Source organism: Musa acuminata, chromosome BXJ3-3 (genome assembly GCF_036884655.1).
Source record: "Musa acuminata AAA Group cultivar baxijiao chromosome BXJ3-3, Cavendish_Baxijiao_AAA, whole genome shotgun sequence".
Classification (NCBI taxonomy): Eukaryota; Viridiplantae; Streptophyta; class Magnoliopsida; order Zingiberales; family Musaceae; genus Musa; species Musa acuminata.
The window spans coordinates 26,012,054-26,029,955 of record NC_088351.1 but is presented as its reverse complement, the minus strand read 5'-3'; the positions used below and the strand labels follow the sequence as shown (position 1 = coordinate 26,029,955).

General features: G+C 38.7%; 2 protein-coding genes across 7 annotated transcripts; both read right to left on the bottom strand.

Annotated features, from left to right (window-relative positions):
• Window positions 1-1,361: 1,361 nt before the first annotated feature.
• LOC135583728 (uncharacterized) lies at window positions 1,362-9,602 on the bottom strand. Of its 4 annotated transcripts, XR_010494720.1 has the most exons (7): window positions 9,040-9,601; window positions 7,619-7,788; window positions 6,923-7,338; window positions 5,599-6,848; window positions 3,126-5,015; window positions 1,916-2,057; window positions 1,362-1,833 (listed from the first exon to the last, which is right to left on the bottom strand). XR_010494720.1 is itself a non-coding variant. In XM_065141233.1 (6 exons), the coding sequence occupies exons 3-6, from the start codon at window positions 7,717-7,719 to the stop codon at window positions 3,429-3,431; spliced, it is 3,354 nt and encodes a 1,117-aa protein (XP_064997305.1). In that variant the 5' UTR covers window positions 7,720-7,788; window positions 9,040-9,079; window positions 9,369-9,602; the 3' UTR covers window positions 2,902-3,428. The 4 variants fall into 4 exon arrangements, 3 of the variants coding, with proteins under 3 accessions (XP_064997305.1, XP_064997304.1, XP_064997306.1); XM_065141233.1 differs by lacking the exons at window positions 1,362-1,833; window positions 1,916-2,057 and having other exon boundaries at window positions 2,902-5,015; window positions 9,040-9,079; window positions 9,369-9,602; XM_065141232.1 differs by lacking the exons at window positions 1,362-1,833; window positions 1,916-2,057 and having other exon boundaries at window positions 2,902-5,015; window positions 9,040-9,216; window positions 9,369-9,601.
• A 4,138-nt stretch (window positions 9,603-13,740) lies between these two features.
• On the bottom strand, window positions 13,741-17,247 carry LOC103978367 (protein NINJA homolog 1). 3 transcript variants are annotated; one of them, XM_018823993.2, is made up of 4 exons: window positions 16,977-17,247; window positions 16,644-16,902; window positions 14,693-15,872; window positions 13,741-14,544 (listed from the first exon to the last, which is right to left on the bottom strand). In XM_018823993.2, exons 3-4 carry the CDS (start codon window positions 15,762-15,764, stop codon window positions 14,057-14,059), a joined length of 1,560 nt encoding a protein of 519 aa, XP_018679538.2. In that variant the 5' UTR covers window positions 15,765-15,872; window positions 16,644-16,902; window positions 16,977-17,247; the 3' UTR covers window positions 13,741-14,056. The 3 variants fall into 3 exon arrangements, with proteins under 3 accessions (XP_018679538.2, XP_009392413.2, XP_018679539.2); XM_009394138.3 differs by lacking the exon at window positions 16,644-16,902; XM_018823994.2 differs by lacking the exons at window positions 16,644-16,902; window positions 16,977-17,247 and adding an exon at window positions 16,508-16,643.
• Between the last annotated feature and the right edge of the window lie 655 nt (window positions 17,248-17,902).

Genomic DNA, 17,902 nt, shown 5'->3' with positions numbered 1-17,902 from the left:
TGGATTGAAATATGTATATACTCTCTCTATAGAGAAGCATTTCATAGAAATTCTAAGGTGACGATTAACGATGCATTTCATTGAAATATGTATACTCTCTTAGTCCCTCCCTTCTTCGGCTTCATCCATCGCTCGTCAGATGGAATGACATTAGGGTTTCGGAAACCACTAGAATTTATCTGCTAAATTTCTCCTCCTCGGGATCACATGAAGTGATTAGTTTAAAGAGGAAGAGATGGTGGTGTGTTGTTGGAAAGAGGAAACACGGAGGTGTTTGGGAGGCAGATGATGCGATCGCATGAAGCTTACTGGTGTACTGACAGCATTAATTTCGTGTATGGGCCATGCAGGAAAGCATTACTTGAGGTGACAAGAGACAGCTTGGAACAACTCATGTGGAGATCATGCTCCATGTTCCTATCATTTATCTGTTTTTGGGAGATGAGGAACTACTAGATTAAAGATTTAGCATCAGTCAAAAGCTACCCAAAACACACAAGCAATCAATAAGAAAGAGAATGAGAGAGAGAGAGAGAGAAAGGAGAAGGCAACCACTCCATCTCCAAGCTGTGGATTCCTTTGCTTGAAGGTGGCACAACAAATATTATATTTGGAATGTGGAAGGAAGGTGTGCTCAATTATCTTTGCAGGGCAATACCTTCCTGAAAGGAGGAATTGGAAGAATATATATATATATATATTCCATTGACTAATTTAGGTGTCATATACACAAATGATTGAATACAAAGGGTGAACTCATTAAGACAGACTTTTCTCTAATATGACATCCAGAGAAGATTAATGTATGCAGTCTTACCCTTATATTTAGGGACATTTAATACTGCTGGTGGAGAGAGAGAGAGAGAGAGAGAGAGAGTGAACAATGGTAGTTGGTGGTTTCTTATTTGGATCCAAAGATTATAAGTGTGTCCAAAGGTTGCACATGGAAAACAGGCTTTCAAAATGGCTTAAACTGTGAAGGAATCTACAAGAAGGATTAAACTTCCCAGTAGAAACTGCCTTGTCTTTAGAAGCCTATTGCTTCGTTTGTGCTGATAAACTCAAGCACTCTGTTCTAAATGGCAATGCAAATCCATCTTCTCTTTAACAGGAGGCAAAAAGTTCCAAAAGATGAAGCATCCCAGTAAAGATCAAAAAGACCAAAACACATTTTTGAAGATAGGCAGGCAAATCCATCTTCTTCAGAAACACGAGAAAAAAAGTTGTAAAATATGAAGGATTACTGTAAAGATGAAAGACCTATTGAAGATAGTTACCTGTGTCACCCTTAGCCATCATCTTCTCTGAAACATAGGACAAAAGTTCTGGATGATGAAGCATCACTGCAAAGATGAAAATCAACAGATTTTGAAGATAGTTACTGTGTCTCCCTTGACCACAGGCAATAATTTTAGTAGTAGGTAATGAAAAAAATTTATCTTTTTTGAAACCTGAGGCAAAAGTTATTATAAATGAAGGATCATCAAGAAGATGAAAGATCAAGATACATTTTTAAAATGGTAACTGAGTCACCCTTGGCCACACAGACAAAAGTTCTAACAGGAAATGCGAGTCTGTCTGCTCTGAAACACAGAGATATAAGTCACATTAAAGTCAAGACGAAAGATCAAGATAAAGAGAGTAATTCTCACCGCACAGGCAAAAGCTATTACAGGTAATGCAAATCAATCTCCTCTGAAACATGATACAAAGTTCTAAAATACGACAAATCACAGTAAAGATGAAAGATCAAGACACATTTTGACGATAGTTACCTTGTCACCGTTGGACACGAAGGCAAAAGTTTTAACAGGTAATGCAAATTCATCTTCTCTGAAATATGATGCAGAAGTTCCATAAAACAAAGGATCAAAAGTAAAAATGAAAGATCAAGACACATTTTGACGATAGTTACCTTGTCACCGTTGGCCATGCAGCATATGCTGCAGCAGGAGGGTAACAAAGCTAATCATAAATTCTGTGGTGTATACGATGCAGGTGGAATTTGGTCATTGTTAGTAGGTTGTTTTCTTCCCATATTGCAGGCGTCTTGCAACCTTGATGTAAATATGCAACAAACCAGACTCGAAGTGGTCAATAACTTTTTAAGCTTGTAACAGAAAATTGCTTCTCAATGTGGCTACTTTGACAAAACAAACTGCACTTCATTGAAGTGATAGCACGGCAACATTTTTTCAAATTTAAAATATTTTTTTTTACGAAACAGTAATTTTGAAGAGGGTTTTCATTTTGAATATAAGTTAATGAAATATTATTTTATTCCTCTGAAAGTTCCCTGAATCCCTTATTAATATTAGCCTGAAAGTTTAATTTGATGGAATATTCCAGATATATTCCATTAGGGGTGTTATGTAAATAAGACTAATATATTATAGGACATGTCTATCCTAAATTATACTTGATCCACTAGGATTATAGGGACTTTATATTTATAACAAAATTTAAGAGACTTATATCAAAAACTAAATATTAGGAGCATTAATGTACAACAAAATCTAAATCTTCACCTTGCATGTTGGTGCCTCGGATTAATATTTATGATATATTCACTAATGTGGTTATAAGTTTTTCAATGCCTGAAAGGAGGTCTTGACATATGCTTTAAAGTTCTACTCATCAGTGAAATGTGGATAATATGCCAACTACAAGGAAGAAAAGATAACATGCTCTCTGACCTAACACAAGGGAGAAGATTTTATATTAAACATGTACTACACTCGGTGAGGTGATCGAAAATGAATGAAGTAATAGTTGCACCTTATGTGGCCAATAAATAACTAGTAAAAGCTTTAAGGTATCAACCATGGTATGAAAAAACAATGTTCAGGAAGTATAAAAAAATAACTGAAAGAATCAGGCACTTGACTTTGACAACTCGGGTAAACAGTAACAAAATTACCATAACATCATTTGATCCTGCTGGTCATAAAACTAAGAGAAAGCTGACCAAGGCTAGGCTTAAAAGAAAGTCTTAACAATCTGAGTTCTTCCAAGTTCCAACTCCTTGATTTATTAAAATTTAACAACAAAAATAGGACAAAAGTACAACAAGCTGGTCATACATATTTACTCGTCTATACACTATTTCGCTTAAGTAGAAATACCTGTATGCTTCTGCTTTCACAACATTCCTGCCTGATCTGAAGCTGTTGGAGAAACAGCACCAAACAGCTAACGGTCAACAAACTGATCCAGTCTTGCAATGGCTCAACATTTCCCATCATCATCACCCTTGCTTTTGTAAAGTTAAATTTATGACATTGGTGAAGGCAGATAGAAGCTAGCCAAATACTAGGTCACATATATGTGACTATCTTCATGAAAGATTGGCCACCAGCAAAATTCCTGCAGAAAACCTAAGCTTGAATGCCAAAGCATCTCTTCTCATGCTTACGATGCCTGAAAATTCACCACCTCCCACTTATTCCCATCATGATGGGTTTGATACCATGGAGGTTTGGGGGGGATATATATTCAGGGGGTAGATTTTCACTTCCGCGCATGTAGACGTTGTCTTCATCAGGTATGCTGAAGTCTGCAGGGTTTTGGTTGACAACACAGTTTACGGTATGACAATCATGTCTAACGGATTGGATTGCTTCATTCCTTTTGGTGATCCCAACCTGACCCATCCCAAACTTACGTACAGAAGAATCTCCAGCTCTTACTATTTGCTTGGCACTTGTAGTCCCAAAGAGACAGTTACTGCCGTCACCATATTCAGTATTAATAGATGAAGAAGGGGCACCTGTCTTATCCATTCCTTCAACTAAGAAAGATGGTGCTTCACCAGAACACCTAGCATTAAAACCCAATGGTGCTATACACTTGTTTGAGTGAATCATAATTTCCTTTTGCAGCAAAGACCCAAGAACACCTACCCTGGGAATTGGACGGTGAGGTTTGCTGAAATTTCCTTCTTTTTGGTCATGAGCAGAGTAACCAGCTGTGGATGGATTTTCAGGGGTCTCTCTAATTTTGGTTCCAACTTCCACACCAAGCACCTCTGTGGATTTATTACTAAAATTCAAGTTAGAACCTTGGGGAATTCCTACATGGTTTATATCGCATGACAGACCTGTCAGAGCTGCTTGATCAACTAGCCTAAGCAAATGCAATGCAGAAATTGTTTCATTGGTATGCAAATCTATTGATGCTGTTCTTCCTAAATGACACCTATTTCCTCCTCCCACAAGATAAGATCTGGTTGGTAGAGTTGTCCTGTTTGTTGATTGCTCAGACTTCCCTCCCTCAGCTTGATAATGCAAGCCATTTGTATTTATTGATTCCCGAAAGTCAGCCTTCTGAACAACTGTCCTCTGTTTTCTATCAAGAAATGAATCACCAGGCACCATTTTCCCATAATTGCAATAAGCATGAATGTTACTGGCGCTGACTCCATGTATTCTGCCATTTAATGCCGCTGACAATATATCATGGTCACCTCCACTTGAACTCTGAGCTAAAACTCCTCGATCCTTCTGATAGAATCCAAAATCTTGCATCCTCATTCTTCCCCAATAAGAATTTGGAAGAGAACGATTTTTTTTAGAATCAACGGCATGAAGGTGAGTTGTACATAGTTGGTATTCATCATATTCTGGATTTGTCAGGGCATCTGTAGCTTGTTGGTTCAGATCTATAAGGATATGTTTCTGATATTTGGCACTCTTGCAGACTTCTGTTCCATGGTCAGCATTCTGGTTACCACATGGAGTAGTAGGAATACCAAATTCTGTATCACTTGCATGACTCATATATATCGCATTCATAACCTTGCTTCCACGGTGTCCAGACACATTTAAAATATTTCCATGCTTCATCTTATCATTCATCATTGACAACTCATGATGGTTTTTGCTGGCAACCTCAGCATTCATCAGACTTCTTTCATGTTGATTTTTCGCTAAGAGTTCAACAATGTCCATCGGAATGTCATCCAGAATTTCCTTTTCATGTGTCTTTGTGGTCCTTTGTTTCTTTACTACTACTTTCTGCACGTGGAAACAAGCATGCACAAGTGCAACAGAAAGAGGATTACTAATCAATGATCATATTATCTGTTTTGCCAAGATAATTCCAGTTTGTAAAGCTGCACGACTATGGCCCACAAACAGAAGTTATAATGAAATTTGCAAAACTTGTAGCCAGGATAATGTAAGAATTAAAAAGCATCAGAAATGCACAGAAAAATAAATAAATATGAAAAAACTTCAATCGGTAACATATCTGAAATTTTATTTTCCTTATTCTAGATTTTACTCTGACTTCAAAAGATTCAAAACACACTCAGCAGTTACTTTAATAATTAAATGCTCGTACACAAATTTTCATTAAGAGTAGCTCATCAGATCATACATTCACATTTAAGATTTTCTTATATCAGCTCTCCAACTGCTTCTGGATGAGTTCTATATGATAGTAAACTATACCATATTGTACATAGGCTTGAATATAAGGATACTGATCAGTATGGAAAAGCTAAAATCTCGAACATAGAATAAACTGAGAAAAGAACACGGGAGATTAATAAAAATTGCAAGTAATACAATATGACAAAGGATAAAATTTGCATACCTTTGACCATTTTATTTGGGAAGAACTTTTGCTCTCCCCTTGTGATGCCTTCTTTTTCCTTATTCTGGAATCAACTTTTTTATCATAGCTCCTGTCTAGTTTTCCAGGTGCAGAAATTATGTCTCTCATTTTAGGATAATCATTTTCAGGATGGACATGCTTCACTGTTGCATTGTTAGAAACTAAATTTTCCTGTTGCATGAGGCAACAACCACTTGGTTTTACTAGAGGCACCTTGTTTTCCTTTTCAGTGGTATAGCTTTTATTATGTTTACTTTCTCTAGAAATTTTAGAAAGAGGATCTACATCCTTCGCATTATGCGTACTGGTAGATACACCACCTTTATTCTCTCTGTGCTTAATTTCAGCATATCCTTTTGCACCAATGGCTTTCTTGTTCTGAGAATCATCGGTGACAAGTTTCTTAGAAACCTTCTTTAGCCAGTGCAGTAGACAAAGATCATCATCGTTGTTCCGATTAGATTCTATACCTTTATTAGGATCAGTTGATGTCATTTCAGAGTTCTGGCCAACGAGATTGCTTTTGCAGTTTCCAGATTGGGCTTCACATTCCAGTCCACCTGAACCTCGCTCATGGCTGCTCTTTATTTCACATGTTTCTGAGTGTCTCTTGAAAGTACAAGCTCTTTTAGATGTGTGCAACTCTTCACTTTTCATAATATCTTCCAGGAAGCGTAGCTTACGAACCTTTTTGTGGTTCATTTTTCCGTGTGGACTGCTAAGCACACTGTTCTGATTTGAGATACAATTCACATGATCAAACAAATCCATGTTACTGTATGATGCTTCATTATTGCTCTGGTCTAAATCCATTAAAGCATATTTGGTAACATTAGCAACAGTTGCAATTAGAGCATCATCTTTTGGGATGCCAAGATCAACCCCAGCCAATTTCCAGCTTGTCTTAACCATGCCATCAGGTACTACATCTATTTCACCTTCATCAGTAATCCCCTCATCGTCTATGATTGCATATGCTTTGCTGGCTCTGAAAGCCAGAACTGCATCAGAAACTCCACTGGTTGCACCTCCATTTGGTTTGGCACAAACCATCGGAAAACCATCAGCAGAAAGAACAGTCTCAGGATTGTCCTCAGTAACTGCAATATTCCTTGCTTGGGTTTTTCCTGCTTCAAAATTTTCATCTTCAACCACAGCGGATGCAGGTTTGCATGACCGATCTTGATTCTCTTCAGATCTATGTTTCCCATATGTGAATACTCGGATACCTGTCAAGAGAAGGAAATGACTATGAAAACTTATGATGATAATGGAAATTATGATAGAGTAAGAGCCCAGATACCTTCTTTGGCCACACATTCTGTTGTAGATTCATTTGCTTTCTTGACACAGCATGGTGCTGGGCTATGTTCACCATGACTAATGCTGATAGAAGAATCTGACAGGAGTCTCTCCCCATGTATTCTATTTTCAGATTGTTTCGAATCACAACATAATCTATTTGAATTGGCATTTGACAGAAATGAGGAGCTTTTTGTCTTTATTTCTTCATGTAGTACACTTGTTAAATCTGCAGGTCCTGTTACATCTGCAGATGTGCTAATAGTATTAATACAGTTCAGGCAACTCCATCGTTTGAACTTAGAAACATGTAGTGGTGGTAGCATGTTGGCATCTATATCTGAACTTTCATTGTGGGGCATAAACAATGGCCAGCAAGTCTTTGCATCTCTCTTTCGAACACCAGCAACATAACCACTGTTAGAAGGGAAATATCTCTGTTATAGTTTACTGAAGAAAGTAATAAAAGATAACTGTTTTCAACAAGTTAATATATGTCACTTGTATTCAGTATGCAGACTAAAGTGATTTTGGTGCCACAATTTCAACAATAACAAAATTGCAGATAGGCCTAAACAAAGTACATGGTGCCACAAAGCAGATATCGAATGTTCAAATCTGAATTTGAAAATTCCTATTTGCTTAATTTTAAGAAAGTCAGACAGTGAAAAGCAGGTAAATAGACATCTGGAAATACCGAATGGTGAAATGGTCACAATCTTCTGCATCTTCCTTGCCATCAGTCACAGGAGCAAATTCTTTCCCTTTAACATACAGCTCCTTAACTGCTACTTCCATAGCTTAAAATGGTGAGAACAATCATATGCAGCAGGTTGAATATGTCTTTCCCGGATGTGCTCCTCCTTGCTGAATAGAAAGCAGACAAATTAAGAACGTGCATCGAGACAAAATAACTTTGAGCAGCATAATTATTGTATCAAACATATTTAGCTTCAAATGCTACAAATAATTTTAAACGTTAATGAGATTTAATAATTGATCCAGCCTCATGAATCTGCATATAAATGAATTGTAAAAAAAATTTACTGATTACAACACATCATTCTGTATAAAACAGACTGAGGAATGGATAAAGGAACTTGAGGATTCATGCAAAGTATTATGCATTTGTTCACAAACATTACTCAAACTTATCTTCTCATTGTCATTTGTAGAGTATAAGTCACGATAAAGTATTTAAAATTCTCAATGAGAACTTTAAATATAACATGAGCAGGAACTAATCATGCCTGAAAAGATAGAACATCGTTTAGTACAGCAATTAATATGACTCAATCAAACTAATAACCAGAAATATTTATATAATCAGCACAACGATCTTTAGTCATTTTGATTCATGTCCAAGCAGATTTTTGCAAGAACACAACTAAGATAAGAAACTTCCTCCAAGAACTTAGATGGACTGCCGCTACACTTGTATCATCACAACAAACTCAAGAAGCAACATTATATCTTGTGCAGACTAACACATTGCCAACATGAAACCAAAAAAGAAACAACATATGGAGATTACTGAATGGACCAGTGCGACTTAACCATTACAAGTAACACTCCCCACTTATAAGAAACAAAACAAAAAATCACAAGATGATGTCATAGAAAGAGAACCTTTACATATTTCTGTCACAATATGAGAATTTTAACTAAAACACACAGGAGGCACTTGCACTATAAAAGAAAAGTGGTGTGCGATCATTTTAGTTGCCATGAAAAGAACAAAGTTGGAACATGAAATATAAGAGAAACAATCTTCTCCGGAGCACCACGAGTGATGAGAGTTAAGTTCAGACATCAATCAACCTCTAACCATTCAAAACTGATCATAAAATAATGCATCAAGATGAGACGATAGCGAATCACTTGAATCTTTCTGGGCAAGTAACGAGGTTTCCTCAAGGAAAATAGAAGGCACAAGTGCTTTCTCAAACTTCCCACGACATACAAAAGCATGACTTGAGCTAACAAATAGGTACATCAGGTTAACCAAAACCACAAGATCCATTGCACAAAGAAATATGAGCGGAAACTGCAGCGAACACACTCCACACGAATCAAAACTTACTACATAAAATAACAAAAGCGGAAAGAAATACACACCGTAACATACATCAAGCCATGCTTCGCTGATTACCCGCTTCTGCAAAGGAACAAACAGGCCACCGGATCATCATAAACCTGAGGCTCAACCACACACCCATAGTCGACTCCAGAAAAGAAGCTCCTTTCCCATTCAACTTCTAGACTACATTCCAAACCGTACTAAATACAGCTGACCTAACGCACCACGATGCGAGAAGCCAATACCCATCAATTTCAGACCAAATTCATCAACAAAGTAGAGCGATCGACGAAAGGAGCCCAAGAGAAGCATAAAAATCGGAACTTGGAACTCAAGAACTCTTCCCAACAAGGTAAAGAACGAGTACCTCTCACGGGGAACCCGAAAAGGAATCCGGTAGCTTCTTTACCATAAAAACCTGAACCGCGGTTCGCCCTTCGATCCCGAGGCGCGGCCGGGGCAAGTGAAACGGTAGAGATCAGCGTGGGATCGACGATGGACCGAAGGAAAAAGGGTTTCGGGAGACCCCAACCTATTGCTAGGGTTTTCCGTGTGGGAGAGAGAATCTATGGGCAGCAAAAGCCAAAGGCACAATAATACTCTCCCAATGGATCAAAATAAGCAATGAATCGGGGCACATGTACTGTGACATGTCATACCCACCCATAAATTGTACCTGTGTGTACGTGTGCGTGCGCGGTCACCGTCGCGGTCGCGCGCGTATGAGAAGCCATCAAAAAGGTCGGCAACAAAACCCTAATCCTAACCCGACGTCCCAACCGGGGTCGAAACCCTAACCCGAGCCCTGGGTTGCGCGACCGGTACAGTTATGGTCTGGCGCTGTTACTATTGCCGCGAAAGGGACGTGATCTCGGCCGTCCACTGCGGGTGGGCCCACGACAAGTTGATTGATGGCATGGTTGTAAAGATGCTGGCGCCATGGGAGGCTGCTTGGTGTGGGGGTCCAACCAAAAAGGCACGGCCGTAAATGGGTGGTGGCTGACGCAGCTTTATGCTTCTTTCGCACCACAGAGGGGAAGGAGGATGTCGAGAGAGACCCGAGACTGGCAAACAAACCATCAGCCAGTGATCGATGACCAGTGTTGAAGTTCTGAGATGTACAGTTTGGTTGATGAACGAGGGAACTTTGGTTCATAACTCTGATGACAGTATTAAGTTCTGAAATATACACTTTGGTTGACGAACAAGGGAACTACTGTTCCCAACTCTAATTTGCCTGCTTTGATGGAGTCGTAAATGAGAGAGAGGGAGAAGAAGAGTGGAGAGCGTGTACTACAATTAATGCAAACAGCTCAGAGATGATGGGGCTCCCTTGTAACTATCTGCATGTTTCTTCCGGTCATTACTTTCTTGTGGAGCTGCTTCACTGTGGAGGCATGCAGCAGTCTCATGTCTTCCCACCACCATGCTTACTGTGCAAGACTATTCTCTCTCTCTCTCTCTCTCTTGTTTCCTTTTTCTTTCTCTCTTTCGGTGTGGATTTCGGTCATGCGGTTCTCCAAAGAGAGAGAGAGGAGGAGCGAAGAAGAAGAAGAAGGTGGGTGGTTAATTGCTTCTTGTTGTGTGTTGGCTATGATGTCTGCGTGGCTTCTACATCCGGACAGTTAGTTCCCTTCAAAGGAATGGTGTGTGAGTCTGCACTGCACTTTGGCCTTTGCTTGGGGAGAAGGAACGGTAAATATCCTCTTGGTTTTGTGAAGAGGGTGGTGTAATAATTAGGAGACGCAGGACCATCACATCCACCATTAGAGAGCAAAGAGATCATTTATACGTCCGGTTCGACAGGTTTCCAAGAACATCATCATGCCTTTCCTCGAAAGAGGAAAAAAAACAACACAGGAATGAGTTCTTCACTGCTTACCACTTTGTTTGGCAGTGGTGGATTAAAAGTAGGTGGTGATAATGATCAATCCTTACATGATGAATTGCCTTGGGGGTCAAATATTTGTGCACAACTCACTCTTTTAAGGAGTTCAACTATAAAAATAAATAAATAAACTACTTTTTCTATAATTTATTTTTGCTTGTTTCTTCTTCTCCTTCCCATGCTTTCACTTCATCTCTTTTCCTTTGCCCTTCATATCTCTCTCTCTCTCTCTCTCTCTCTCTCTCCTACCACTGTTTTCTCCTCCTTGTGTCTCTCTGGGCATGACAGTCTGCGGCTGTCAGAAATGGAGGGACCCACAGAGTGGCCAATAGAAGATATTGCATAGTTATCTCTCTTTTTTTATTTAATGTATGACAACAGATATTACTTAAATATTCTTATTATGATTCGATTACGTATTGAAAATCTAATCGATTCATACGAACTCGATCGATTACTAGGGTTCAATTAAAAGATGATGAGATGGGTGTGTTCCATGTTCCATGTTTCTTGCTTGCTTGCTTGGATGAAATCTGCAGAGAACTCTGTCCCCTACACCATGGAGAGGAGGGAGGAAGTTTTAGGTTAGGCTGCTATCCAACCGATCAATATGATATGATGATCATAGATTTACAGGACAAGTCTATTTATTTTACCATGATGGAAAAAGGCCTTCCACTTCACCATACAAGTCCATTTATTCCCTTGTATACATACTGTATCTGACATGATATGCCCATGATTTTTTGCATTGTGTACGTATGTTGTTGATCATACCGAGAGGTCCTGGGGCATGTTAATATTGGCAATATCTTCCTTCTTCTCAAATACTCTAATCATCTTAAACGATGAAATGGATCGGAGTAAAACTCACCCTCCTCAACCATCTAATCTATTCTGACATGACATAAGAACAACCATTTTAAGTGTGAGCAGTGTGCATCCGGTTCAGGATGTAAGCAGCTGTCATGGCTGGTGTCACTGCAATTAAATTAATTCTTAGCTTTGCACCCATTTACAACCCACCCACTGGAGATTGAACTTCAGCTGTGCAGGTCCATGCAACATATATATGTTCACCACCAAACAAATCCAAAGGAACCACCACATTCAGTAGCAGGTGTCATCATTCGATCTGGCTTCATACAGCTGGTGTTGTATCGACTCTTTCCTTTCCACCCTCCTTTCTGATATCAAATTTATTTGCAGCAAGTTAAACTCTACTGCTGCCAGCTCACCTTCTTTTTTTGCATGTAGAAACTTTGTTACACTGTAGCTCCATAAATCATAATCATGCCTGCTTATGCTACTCGAGTTATGCAGACATCCCATCCAACAGCGATGAAAAATTTTAGAACTTGTTGCCGTAATCATTGCCAACATCCAAACCTTCTCTCCTCGATTTGAGGTACCTTTCTAGTATGAGATGGTCCACACATGACCTGTCTCCTTGATCGATTAAAAGCATAAATATGATGCCTAAACACAAAGCTCTGGGTTAGTTGTTTGGCAAATTGACATTATGAATCTCGCACAATTCATGTGCCTTTTGACTGAAAACACCATGCAGCCAAGGAGATGTATTAAGCATTAGCACTCTGATGAGGAATGGTTATCTGATCATAAAGTCTAATACACAGACTATCTAGATTAAACTGTTGAGCAAAAGAGAACAAAAACAAAAGGAAAGAACTACTTTGAGCCGAGTATCTTGCATACGATAGTGTATCATGTTTGTTTCCTAATTCATAACAAAATCATCGATATGGAAATAAAAACTCGGATGTACAAGTATTCCACTATTCGGATGGAGAAGGAATGATTATCTGATCAGGAAGTCCAATACATGCTACCTGGGTTGAACTGTCGAGGAAAAGAGAACAAAAAACAGATAAGACTACTAGTAGAGAATCTTGCATCTGATAGTATCATGTTGTTTTCTAATTCATCACGAAACCATCAAAATGGAAATAAGAACTCGATAATTTACTATTCTGTTTTCAGTATATAAAGTCTCATACTGAGATAAACAGTGAAGAAACACAAAACTAGGGAATAAGAAATTTCAATTCAAATAAAAGACAGACTGTAAAACCTGAGAAAAATCAGGAGATGATTCTGAAGGAGTTTGCAAGCAAAAAATTTTTGGTCTTTCTGCGTCATACATTTCAATAATATCTCTACCTGCATTTGTCCGGTTGCCAACAAGATGGTTGAGAACAATACTTTAGTGTAAAAAACCCTGCCAATCAAGAGAAACTGCTGCTGCTATTCATATATAAAATCAGAAATTCCATAAATGCACAATTTGACCATCCACATTGTAGCAAATAAAATGATAATTTAAATAAACGAAAGCTGTTGATGCATAATTCAGCCATCTCTTTTATATATATGCACAATAAATTCATCTTTAGTATGATAATTTTGTACACTATGTAATGTATCATTTTACAAATAGGTCCCTTTCTTTCCTTCAATCTTTTATATGGAAAAAATGAACAAAATAAAACAACATATGTTCCAGAATTACATTATAGAGTGCAAAATTTTGGGTGTCAGTTATGTCATCGTTAGATTTCAACAGAATTTAATAACAAATGAGTGAACCTCGGCAATGAAATATAAAATGGCTGTAGTAAGTTGATAGCATGATCTCCGAACAAATAGACAATCAAAAGCTGTTAAAATGTTCCTCTACATTTATTAGAAAAGCAAATTGCAAGGAAAATTTTGACATAAGAGTCTAAAGGTTTACACAAGTAGAAATGATAATTAAGAAATGGAGCAACAGACTATAAAATAGATGTAGTTTGCTTATTAAACGTAAGTAAAATGATTGAAGAAAATATAAAAGACAATGGACAAGCAAACTTAATTGATAACCTCCCTCAAAGCACTTTGAAAGTTGAGGGGCGAATTTAAACAAGGAAAAATAAGATTCATACAACTGATAAGTTACAAAGTCTCTTCATAATGTTTAAAATCTGTATTGGAATAAAACATACGGCTAATGGATGACAAGACCATTAAGTACAGAGTAAAGTAAGACAGCATTCAAGTAATACCACATTCAATCAGTCATGTGCCTGTTGCATGATCTGCTGCCATGCCATATTTGTTCTCAAAAGAGAATAACATAGCTTAACTTCATTAAGAGCTTAAAACTAGTTCTGCGCCGAACCTGATGGACTGCTAGTGAATGAAGCCAAGCTTGTATTGTTTTCTGGGTTGATAGGATCGGCACTTGCATGCTGAATGAACTCTTCTGGGGACATATGGGACCCATGGCATGCACAGACAATCCTAATTTGGTTTTCACTATACTTGTAGGTAACACCAGATATGGTCTTACCCTTAGGGCCTGGCCCAGTTGTCGAAACCCATGGGAGATCTGGAAACGAGCCACATCCTCCGAATTTCAAGTTTGATGCAACACCAGGCTTTATGGAAGATACATCATGAAGAAAGCCTTCAACAATAGGTGATTTAGCTATTTCCTTCTGCCTGAAAATAGAATTGATACCCTTGCCTTCCTCAGCATGAGAAGACGATGATGTTCCAGTTTCCATGACATGTTTACCATTCCCTTTCCCTACACCTGCTAACTTCTTTTCATATCCCAAATTTGTTGATGAATGAATTTGAATGGGAACTGCATAAACATGATACAGAAAATCAAGCATATGGATAATTTTGGTGATAATAAGTTAAGGATAAGGCTAAATTTCTAATTATGATAGGTTGTCTCATGTAATATATCACTATCAGAAGCATGGAGGTGTCTAAGAAGAGAGATTGACCATTTGATCTCTTTGCCTCAACTTCAACAAGCTGCGAGTTTGATGTTCCAACAGTTGATGAAGAGACTACCTGAGGCTGAGAACCAAATGCCCATGAAGAGTTTGTCTCTAGTGTTGGAAGCTGGACCGCTGAGTACCCAAAAACAAGCTGCTGGCCATCAGTGTTTGTTCCCTGAACCATAGTATGGTCATTGTTTGTTGGAAGCGTGGCTTGCACAACACATGGTGAAGGATAGCTTGCTGCAATAGATGCAACAGCAGTAGTTGGTTTAGCAGGTACTGAATACGGCACCATCGAGACAGCAATTGGTTTAAGAGAAGACGGAGTTCCATATGTTACTTTTGGAAGTTCAACATCGGATATATTTCCAGAATAATTTTGTTGTATCTGCCCTTGGAAACCAATCCTGGACGGATCGCTTAAAGCAGGCTTAGCAGTACCTTTAAGAAGATCAGGGCGCTTAGCAATGTCTACATGCTGTGAAACTAACCAAGAGCTTGAAACTTCTGTCTCGGATTCTGCAACATCCTCGTTTTCACCGGTTGAAGCATTGTCTACAGCAATTGAGCGATGTGAATGTTTTGGCACAGTGACATCATCAGGGCCCTTACCTACCACATCAGCATGGCCGGCTACCTTCTCATGCTTCTTTTGAAAATTTGTCTCCTCAGAGTGTAATCTTCGTTTCTTCATACCTGAATTCTCTTCCTCGGTGTCATTACTTCTGTTATTTGCAATCTGAATTTCTTTATTTCTGGTAAACTGTGATTGGCTACTCTGTGCAATTTCATAACCATCCGCAGTTGGAGCACTGCACTTGCCAATATCCTTCCAGAAGTTCTCTTGCGGTGGAGAAACTGCTTGTTTCCCGCTTTGGTCTTGGTTTCCACCATTATTCTGGAAGAAGTTCTTGAATGGAACATCTGAAATGGTCACAGATCTGCCCATTGATTGACTAATACTTCCTTCCTCCACCATAGAGTCCGAAGGTATACTTCTGCTTTTAGATTTTCCTGAAGATCCTCCAAAGGAAAGGCCCAAACTAAGCTCCAGCTCATTCTCATCCTCCATTTTCTCAATATAGTCAGCAAGTAATTTTCTCTATACTGTCCAAAACAGACAGGACCAACTACATTTGTTTGTCTTCAAATTTATACACATATCCAAATATTGGCATATCTGCAAAAAGACACAAATGATTTCATAAGGAAACAAAACTGAAGTGAAATACCCATATAACAACAATCGCGAATGGGCTGACACTCAAAAAGAAATGTATGGAACATATAGGTAGGTCTCCAAGGACTTTGTCAATCTAAAACCCAATGAACGGTAAGGTGTAGAGTTGTGCAACAAGGAGGAGGAATTCACCAATTAGTTCTATGGTTGAAGATGATAAGAAGATAAAATTAGAGAACAATGGTCATGACATATATGAAACTCTATCCATGTACCAGAAATTAAAAGCTTGCATATTGGGATGAAAACCATTCCAAGACATAATAAGTTGAGGATAGCAGAATAGCATCAACAATGTTTAATCTTCAAAATGTAAGATTTGATGGACCACCAAGATCAAAAGTATGCAACTTTAAATGATTGCTACTAGAAGAAGAACAGAAAAAAAGTGCAAAAATTCCCTCAAAGATGTAAGAGATGCCAGTAAACTACACCTAATAGTTTTCTTTTACAATTTAAAGATAATTAAACGCATACACAAGCCGATAAATATAATATCCGAGTCCCAAGAAAATATTAGGATGGGTAAAAAGGCAGGATTTTGAGAGGATAATATACACATAAGAAAAGGATACCTGGAAAGTACTTTTAGACCAGCAAGCCCTCAAAAATCAATCAAAGCCATGTAGCGATCAAAGGAACAACCAGTTGAGATAATCTTTAAACAAGAAAGAACAGAACAGAACAGAACATAACAGAACCCCATCTCACCACTAAGGGTCGGCTTTATTTGCAGAGGAATCCCTCCCAACCCGAATCAAGAAATTCAACTCCAGATGCCCTTCCCCCGCTGCCTAATTCTTTCCCGATCCCGAATTGCCCAGAAAAATCGACCCAGACTCCGTAGCGCTAGCTCCCAAGGACGGCCTAAAGAACCCTAAACGCGAATCTCTACGGTCTCGATCGGAGCTCAACGCGCACGAGATCGCAAAAGGAAAGGAAACGGGAGGAATCTGAAACAAATCAATGCCTAAAGAGGGAAAAGAGATCACGACTCATCCATTCAACCACGAAAGAGAAACCAGTTACTACGCCGCCGCTTACCTTGCGGAGTCAAAAAGGAGATTACGAAGCTACCATGGGCGGTGCGTGACGCTCCCGGTGGTGTAGTGTTGACGAGGTCGTCGGCGGAGGAAGAGGATCTTAAGAGTCACCCAATCATCTCCCTGCACGCATCACACAGCGTGATGGACGTATGACACGCGATTTCACCCCCTCCTCTCCACAAGAAAAATGCTGCCTAAAAGCTAGCCGAGTTGTGGCGTCTCTCTGATCTGAGAAGCCATACGTCCGCAAGGGTGGCCTCCACCTTCTGTGAGTGGTAATCGGACCCCTCGGACGTCTCTCGGGTTATTTCGCGCAGGTCGAGTCCCGTCGGCCCACGACGTGTTTCAGCGATGATTCTGCGAAAGAGGAGCGCGTCCTCTAGTCGCAAAACGGCCGGTTCGATTGAACCGCATGATGAATCCGACGCCTGAGGTCTGATGGGACAAATTTCCCATTGTGCGGTGGGTCCCACCACAAGCCTAGCGTCGGAGTGGTGGTGCTTTGTGTTGCATTGACGACATATTTGATGCTTTAAGCATGATTCATAAATAATTATTTGAAATATATTTGGGTGATTTTTCTAAAAATATATACTAATATTTTAAATCTCTTTGTACCTTTTTTATTTTTTTTCCAACAATATCCTAATAATTTTTTAAATACCCAAAATACTTCTTTTAAAAAAAAATTATTTATTTTTTACCAATTTTAAAGTGTTACAATATTCTTATTTGACTCTTTTTTTCAATAACATATACAGTATTTTTTTTAAGAATCCATTTGAATTATTTATAATACCTGTGAGTACGTTTTAATTGTGGTAGTTATAACAAGTCAAAAATATAGTAACAACCAAAAAACAATTTTAAGGAATTATTTAGATATTTCCTAAAATAGGGATATTATTTTTGAAAAAAATAAAA

Bases quoted from the DNA above. Each gene is read 5' to 3' on its own strand.
- LOC103978367 (XM_018823993.2), bottom strand. From the start codon at position 15,764: ATGGAGGATGAGAATGAGCTGGAGCTTAGTTTGGGCCTTTCCTTTGGA. The intron at 14,545-14,692 runs GTCAATCTCTCT...ATGTTTATGCAG, and splicing joins TGAGGCAAAGAGATCAAATG to TTCCCATTCAAATTCATTCA.
- LOC135583728 (XM_065141233.1), bottom strand. From the start codon at position 7,719: ATGGAAGTAGCAGTTAAGGAGCTGTATGTTAAAGGGAAAGAATTTGCT. The intron at 7,339-7,618 runs GTATTTCCAGAT...CCCTTCTAACAG, and splicing joins TGTGACCATTTCACCATTCG to TGGTTATGTTGCTGGTGTTC. The intron at 6,849-6,922 runs GTATCTGGGCTC...TTCTCTTGACAG, and splicing joins AGAATGTGTGGCCAAAGAAG to GTATCCGAGTATTCACATAT.